General features: G+C 34.6%; 1 protein-coding gene across 1 annotated transcript; it reads left to right on the forward strand.

Annotated features, from left to right (window-relative positions):
• Positions 1-4,781: 4,781 nt before the first annotated feature.
• LOC141817484 (protein FRIGIDA-ESSENTIAL 1-like) lies at positions 4,782-7,520 on the forward strand (the record flags this gene model as incomplete). Its single annotated transcript, XM_074705128.1, is given in 4 exon segments — positions 4,782-4,965; positions 5,467-5,684; positions 5,806-7,070; positions 7,163-7,520. Coding segments are annotated over 4 exon segments (1,697 nt in total), but the record flags the coding sequence as incomplete, so codon positions are not given.
• Positions 7,521-8,683: the final 1,163 nt, after the last annotated feature.

Genomic DNA, 8,683 nt, shown 5'->3' on the forward strand with positions numbered 1-8,683 from the left:
AGAACACTTGGTACCAGGATTCATAAACTTTAGTACTTAGCCTGGAGGTCTAGAGTTCGAATCCTGGGGAAGGCAAAAATCCACTTCCAGGGGTGGGAAGTCCAGATGAGTAACGACACGGTCGACGGGCCGACGGTCGACGGTCGACGACCACCAGGGTCGCCAAATGGGCCGCCGAATGGACCGCCAAATGGGCTGGGCCGGGTCGTTACATAATGAATTGTTGGAGATGACATAAATTGTCTGACAACACTAATCGGATATGCAATATCTGGACGAGTTACAGTAGGATAATTCAACTTCTTAATGAATTTTCGATATCTCTTAGGATGTTCGAATAGTTCCCCATCTCTTATGAGGTGCATATTTTGAATCAATGGAGCACTACAAGGCTTTGTCCCCAATTTTTCTGTCTCAGTTAATAGGTTAAGGACATATTTTCTCTAAGATAAAAATATACCTTTTTTACCTCTTGTAATTTCAACACCTAAGAAATTCTTTAGCACCCTCAAGTTCTTCGTGTGAAATTGAGTATTTATAAAAGACTTAAAAGATGAGATTCCCATAACATCACTTCCAGTGATAACAATTATCATTCACATATATAACTAATAGGATGATACCAACTACTGATTGCTTGTAGAATACAGAATGGTCAGATTTGTTTTCATCGTATCAAATTTTTTAACAATCTGACTAAATTTTCCAAATCAAGCACGAGGACTCTGTTTCAAATCATATAAGGACTTTCGAAGACGACAAACTCGCTCTGGCTCTCCTTGAGCAACAAAGTCAGAAGGTTGCTCTATAATATACACTTCTTCTTAAAGATCTCAATGAAGAAAAATATTTTTGATATCAAGTTGATATAAAAATCAATGATGAGTAACAATCATTGAAATAAATAATTGAACATATGTTAATTTTGCAATAGGAGAAAAAGTGTCAGAATAGTCCACACCATAGGTCTGAGCAAAACTTTTTGCGACAAAATAAGCTTTTAATCTGGCAACTGACTCATCCGGATTGACTTTAACTGTGAACACTCATTTGCATCCAATAACTCATTTTCCTGAAGGTAAATCAACCAAGTGTCATTGTCATTTAGAGCATTCATCTCCTCTATCATTGCATTATACCAACTAAGATGAGATATGACTTCATTGACAGCTTTAGGAATAGAATAGAGTTAAGTGAAGCAATAAAAGAGCAAGAGGATGATGACAAACCGTTATAAAAACAAAAGAAGAAGTAGGATAGGTACACTGGCGTTTCCTTTTGCGTAACACAATAGGGAGATCATTGCTCGGGACTGGATCAACTAATGAAGGAGAAGGTGCAAGACCTGAATCACGAGGTTGACACCTGGAGTAGACTTGAATAATAGGAGGCTTGATAGGATCCGATTTCGAGATGAGTGCAGAGGATTTGACAGAATATACCAATAAATAATCATCCTCCCCTTGACGACTTGGAATAGACGGAGACTGGAAATAAGGTGTATCTTCCATTAAGGTAACATCAATTGAAACAAGATATTTGTTAATACTGGGACAACCTTTCTGAAGACGAGAGTAACTAAGGAAGACATACTTCAATGACTTGGAGTCTAATTTAGTGATATGTGGACGAACATCCCGAACAAAATAGGTGCTACCAAATATCCTAGGGTTAACAAGAAACAACGGCTTATTGGGAAAAAGTATTTTGAAAGGGGTCTTACCATGAAGAACAGAGGATGACATATAGTTAATAAGAAAACATACTGTAGAAATTGTATCAACCCAAAATGCTTTGGGAACTTTCCTTTAAAATAAAATGGCTCGTGCAGTTTCAAGTAAATGTCTGTTCTTACGTTCTGCCACACCATTTTGTGATAGAGTATCAATACAAAAGGTTTCATGAAGCATGCCATTGTGATCCATATAAGATTGAAATAAATCGAACGTATATTTTTTGACATTATCATTTCACAAGGTACAGATGGACATATTGAATTAAGTTTTAATCTCAGCACAAAATGCACAAAAAAGAGAAAATAACTCAGAACGACTTTTTATTAAATATAACCAAGTTACACAAGAATAATCATCCACAAAAGTAGCAAAATATCTAAATTCAGGTTTAAACAAAATAGGGAAGGACGTCAAATATCAGAATGAACTAATTTAAAAGGAATAATAATACGTTTATTTACTCTAGAACTCGAATTAAGACAGTGATGTTTTGCAAACTGACATAACTCACAATCTAATGAATATATCTTACTATATTGTGGATAAAACTTCTTGAGCAAAGGGAGAGATGGATGACCTAACCTATAATGAGTCTTGAAAGAAGAAGTGATACTCGAGCAAATAAAAGATTTTGGGAGTGATGTGTCAAGAATGTAATGACCTCCATACTCATGTTCTTTACTAATAATCTTCTTTGTCAAAAGATCCTGAAACAAACAATGATTAGGAAAAAAATGAGATGCAACAATTAAGATTATGAGTTAGTTGATTGACAGAGAGCAAATTAAAGGATAAATTAAGTAAATATAAGACAAAGAACAGAGGAAGCAAAGGGATAGTATTGATAGTGTCAGACCTAAGAACACAAGATGGTGACCCATCAGCTAAAGTAACGGTAGAAGTGTTAGCTTCGGACGGAAAAGTAGAAAAGAGACTATAATTACCGGCCATATGATCCGTGACACTAGAATCAATGACCCATTTGGAGGATGAGGAAATAAGACATGCGTTGTGTTTACCTGAATCAACAATAACAGTGATAGAGGAAGATGAAGACTTGAGTGATTCCTGATATTCTGAGAACTTAGCAAATTCATCTGCAGAGATAAGAACTGATTTATCAGAGACATCATTGGTGGACGCAATATGGGCTAAGTATTTTTGTTGATTTTTGTACTGAAGCTTTCTACACTCAAACTTTGTATGACTCGACTTACAATAATAGTTGCACACAATACTATTAGAATTCAACGTTCGAGTTTGAAAGTCCTGTGAGCCTCCTCCTTTGTTTCCTTAGTTTTTAGTTTTTTCTCTTTTATGATTAACTAGAAATTCTTTTGAACCTAAAACTTAAAGTACAAGCTTAGCAAAACCATTTTATAGGCCGCAATCCTGCATCTCTTATGTGAGAGAATTGAACAACACCATTTTGTTTTGGAAAGTTTTGCCTTTGAAATAGATAGAAAAACTATAATATTTTAAGTGAGATTAAAGAAAATGGGTTTTCTATTTTTTTTTTCTTTTAATTGTTGATGTATGAGAACAATTTTCACTCATTAAACTCACTGAATTAGAAAATATTATTAATTAACCCCTTAATTAGGTCTTTGTAATAATACTACCTAGCTTATACCCAAAAAAATTTCTAATAAACTTTTCTAAAAAAATATATCAAACACAAAAAATTTAAAACAACTTAGGTAACGTAAAAAATATATAATTTCTTTCCCACCAAGAACTTAACTCTGTATGTATTAAGAGTGGCCGAGTAAGAGATTATTTTTAAGATCTTGTGTTGTACATCTGCTCGTTAATATTCTATTCTCCTACTAAAATCCTCTATAATCTTGTATTGTACATCCAAACTTAACCTTCCTATTCCTATAATGGAAGGTATTTGTAAGTGCAGCACCCACCTTTTCTCATTACATCTCTTATGCTTCCTTATCCCTGTTTATTTCTCCTTTGGCTTCACTTAAGATTCCCATTCTGTCTCATAGGCTTTATCTAATTCTGGTTTGAGATTGACCATCATAGGTGAAACAATAGTGCGGCATTAGGAACTAGTTGTCTGGTTGGAGATTTAATATATTGGTGCAGAAAAAAAAATGTAGTGGTGAAATCAAGTACCATGGCAATGAGGATGCTTCTTTCCATATGGGAGTTTCTTTTACTGAAAGAACTAAAGAGAGAGTTAGGTGTTATAATAATAAAGTTATATTTTGATAAAGTAATGTGTATCATCTCCGACCAGTATTTCATAAAAAGGACAAACATATATAATAAATTTTCATTTTGTCTGAGAGTGCAATCTAAGGAGTCATTTTGTCTTTTATTGGCACCTAATAATCAATTGAAAAATATATTGACCAAGTCTTATGGGTGGTCCTAGAGCTCAATATATTTGCAACAAGCTGTGCTCCCACACCAACTAGAAACTTGGGATGTGTTGCATTAATCAATAAGCTCTGATACCAATATGTACATTACACTCATGCAATGTATTAGCAACTAGTATTAATTAAAACCCATGCTCACAGGATGTATGCAGATCATGTATATGAAGAATCAAATGATCATTATGAAATACTATCAAAGTTGTGCATAATTATGGATGTTTTTTTGCATTGTCATGGCATGTTTCTATAGGTATACTTCGATCTCATTTATGATATGTCATTAGTTAGGTCATAAGTGATAGTCGTAAAAAACTTTAATGGATAACTGATAATGATTTAAGTTCGAACGACTATCTAACTCAGGTTAATTAATTAATTAATTTTCAACAGAAACTGCAATTGCATCCAATGCAGATATATATTTACACTATGGAACCATGGTTGCCACCCTTGATTCTAAGTATTTGTTTGAAGAAAATCTTGTCTACCTTTTCCTATTTCCTAATCACCTTCGGACAACTTCATTGAATAAGTAAATGGATCTATCTCTACTTTACCTTGGAAATTATTAATCTTTGGAATTGGTTTCGTCCTCCATTTCCCTGATAATGTTTGACCAATCTTTGTCATTGTCCCTTTCATGTAGATACAAGCAAAACACATGAAGGCTGTTGCAAGGAACCAATGTTGCTTTCTTCCAATTCCGAGAAATCTTTTGTAAATTCAATCAATTCTCCGGCTGAGTATCTTAGGGGTGACAACCTTGGCAATGACTCTCCATCTAAGTTACATATCAAAAAGATTTCTGAAAACAATAATGGAGATCTCAGGTAAGGCTCTCGGAGAAACTTAATAGTCAACTTGAGCAAAATTTCTAAAATCACTTTTCACTCAGATATTCAGATAAGGATAGATGTCATTATGATCTGGGGCTGATGGTAATCATTGGTCTTGTATCCTACTCAACAGAAGCTCAATATTAGTGAACTAAAAGATGGTCATATGCGAGAGGAAACATGAGATATCCATTCCAAAAATGAAATGATTACCTAGGATTTAATATGCCACGGCTGGATGTTATATTAGTTAATGTTAGTTATGAATTATGATAGTCAAATCCTTCCAGATAAATTAGAATAGTGTTCACAATATGTTGCTGAAGGACTTGACCCACTGATTATTAGATGTTTGCTGGATTGCTAGTTATAATAGCCTACTCCTTGTGTAAGTTAGAACTCACTTAACATCATGATTGCACTCTTCTCTTTTTATCTTTCCTTTACTCTATTATCCTTGGTTTAGACCGATTAGCTAATCAGTATCTATTTCAGTCAGCCTACTTCACAAAGAAGACCAAGGAGCTCCTCTCCTTGCGTCCAGAATGAGCATGCAAATAAAAATCCTGCAATTATATGCGACTTTTTTGCTAGAGGCTGGTGCATCAAGGGAAGCTCTTGTAGATTTCTTCACAAGAAAGAGGTGGTTGGCTATGCTAGTCAGGAGCTACAGGAAGATAAGGGTGCTACTGAAGATTCCATGTATTGCAAAGGTATGAAGATATGCTGTGGCAATTCTCCTTTAGACTACATGAAGGAGTACTTACTTATTTACTAGACTATGATATGGTTGAAAATGATATTTCTTTGATTCGATAGTCATGCCAAATGTAGGGAATTCAACCAAATCAGATTTTCTTTTGCAAAGATCCCTTGTGCGCACATATGGTGGGGAGGTGCATGGATTTTCCCAGTTCACATCTACAGATGTGCCAGTTCCATATCATGATTGTAGTAACAATTTTCCAGATAGACGCTCAGCCAGTGTTGAAATTTCATCTCGTCGTTTGCCAGGGATGATGTACAATGAAATGCCTAGTGGAAAGCATAGATATGATGCATCATTCTCAAGAGAATCTTTGATTAAGAATTCATGGGCTTCAGAATCTAAGTATTTTGTCGGTGGACCCTCTATGCCGTTTAATGTTCATAATGATAGCTGTGATGTCTATTCTATTAGAAAAAAGCCAGATGACCTTGCTAGAGAATATCAGCAGAGCCATTTCATGCTTCATGATTCTTACACTTCTGGCTTAAGTAGCTCCGTCAAATCAAATTTTGACTACTCTACTTATTCACTTCAAGAATCATCTGTAATTCGATCACTTCATTCATTTGCTCAATCAGGTTCAATATTAGCTCAAGGATCTCCACCAGTTAATATTTCTGGGGATTCTCTGTCATTTTCTGGTCTGCCACAAAAGCTTGAAGAGAATACTTGGGAAACCTCTGTACCTTTCCGACCCTCAGTTTCCCTCGCACCTTTTATTAAATCCTATTGTGATAGCCAATATGATCCCTTTATCGACAGTATTGACCATCCAAAACAAGTTTCAACTTCTGCTTCTCCAAAAGGTACTCTTGGAAGTTCACAAAGTCAGCATACAGTTGGTGCTCCTATAGCTGGAGATTCTAAATCAGTATACGATGCCACCAGATCTGTGAATTCTTTTACCTCAGCTAGTGAAGGAATTCTTGGTACGAACAAGCCAATGCACGAATGTTCTATCAACACTACTGCTATCTCACCTGGTCTGACTACAAATGCTGAAGAGAAAGGACAGATCCCCGATTTAAGTATTCATGCACGTGTTGATAAGTCAGAACTTGGTGATGATAGCAGCGTAGAAAAGGTGAAAAATGCTAAGGAATCAAAGGAAATGAAGATTTTCCATGCTGCTTTGGTAGATTTTTTGAAGAAATTGCTAAAACCATCATGGAAGGAAGGTCGCTTGAATAAGGATACTCATAAGCTAATCGCTAAGAAGGCAGCTGAGAAAGTCTTGGGTGCACTACAACCACATCAAGTCCCTAATGCCCCAGAGGCAATAGACCGATATCTATTATCTTCCAGGCCAAAACTTTTAAAACTAGTGGAGGTCAACTTTCTGTTCTGGCATTTATAACCATGACCTTCAACTTTTTTTTTTTAAAGATTCAATGCTTACTCTTTATTTTTCCTCATTTGCAGGCATATGTGGATAAGTATGGTAGGTCCTGAGCATTCCATCTTTGGATGAGTTTAGTTAGCTGCTCATGCTTGTGATCTACTGTTTTCATGAGCATACTAAACCTACATCCAAGCTCTGCTATTTATGTGGTAAGCATGCAAGCCATTCCCTGCTTTTGGATTCATGTTTTTTCTGGACTATGGAAATTGCAGGTGTATCTTGTAATTCTCAAAACCATAGACATCAATTTTCCAAGTCACAATGAGATGAAGTTGCCATGTATTCTCGGAATCGTAATGAACTATGAGATAATGAACAAGCAGGGATATATTGTGAAATGGATTGACATAATGAAGCAAGTCAGTTTGTGCCATCTAAGATTTTTGCATATGACTTTGCAAAAGCATTTAAAATTTAGATTAGTGTTTTTTTTTTGTTTGCTACTTATATTCTAACTTGGATTAGATTAGTGTCGTTTTTGGTTTCTCAGATACACCGGAAATAAATTAGGACGAAAAGCAAGGACATAGCGGCGTTGATTGCCCTGAGAGTAGGATTTCACATGACTTATTTAGGTGTAAGTATCCTATGTGTACTACTTGTATTTTACCTTTTGATGTGCAGAATTAAGTGGGTTAATATATTTCGTGGGCAAGTTTGCATTTAGCTTAAATTTCTTCTGACCTATCGAAACCTTTCCTTATGGATTAAAATTATCAATCTTCGATCGGTTGCACTCATGGCTCATTTTGTTTGTTTGTTAAGATCTAAATTCCAAAACAATATCTTTAGGATAAGGGGAAGATATGAAACACTAGTAGAAAGAACAAGTTGGGAGTTGATTATTCTCATCCCCTTTTTCAATGAGTGATTTAGATTTCTAATTTTTCAGATTGTGATGTGCTTCATTAGTTCTCTTCTCATGATCTCGATTACCAAAGGACATAAGGTTGAATTTCAACCCAACATGTAACTTTCTACCTCATTAGGAAGAACTAGATGATATCAATAGAGTCGATTTAGAATTAGAATTATGGTTGTCAATGAATGTAAGTATTAACTGGATCTAGAAATTGGTAGAAAAAATTAAAAAGAAAAGGATATAATATAATTATTTTATATATGAGATTATAAATAATTTTGTAAAAGCTTAAAAAATTGTTTATATATAAGGCTTCATATAGATTTACTTAATGATATTAGATTAAGTTTCATAATTGTCTTAACATTGGATCTATGCTTTAAACCTCTAAAGTTTCTTGTGTGTTCTTTTGAGAATTTAATTTTGTAGTGATTGAGTGTGTGGGGGCACACTACTCTGGACTAGTTATAGTTATTCTAGATAATAATGTGGAATTAAATATAATCTTCTCATAAATTTTTGACTAAGCAAATTATTTTGAAAACTTTTATAATTTAAAAATGTTCTTGAATGAAGATTAATAATTATTTGACATCAATATCAAGTGATTTGTCATGTGTATAATACTTATTGGCAATATCAGTCCAATAAATTTTATTTTCTATTACCATTTTGATAA

This window comes from Curcuma longa, unplaced genomic scaffold (genome assembly GCF_044706935.1).
Source record: "Curcuma longa cultivar G26 ecotype Majalengka, Jawa Barat unplaced genomic scaffold, ITB_CL_G26_1.1 contig_20704, whole genome shotgun sequence".
Lineage (NCBI taxonomy): Eukaryota > Viridiplantae > Streptophyta > Magnoliopsida > Zingiberales > Zingiberaceae > Curcuma > Curcuma longa.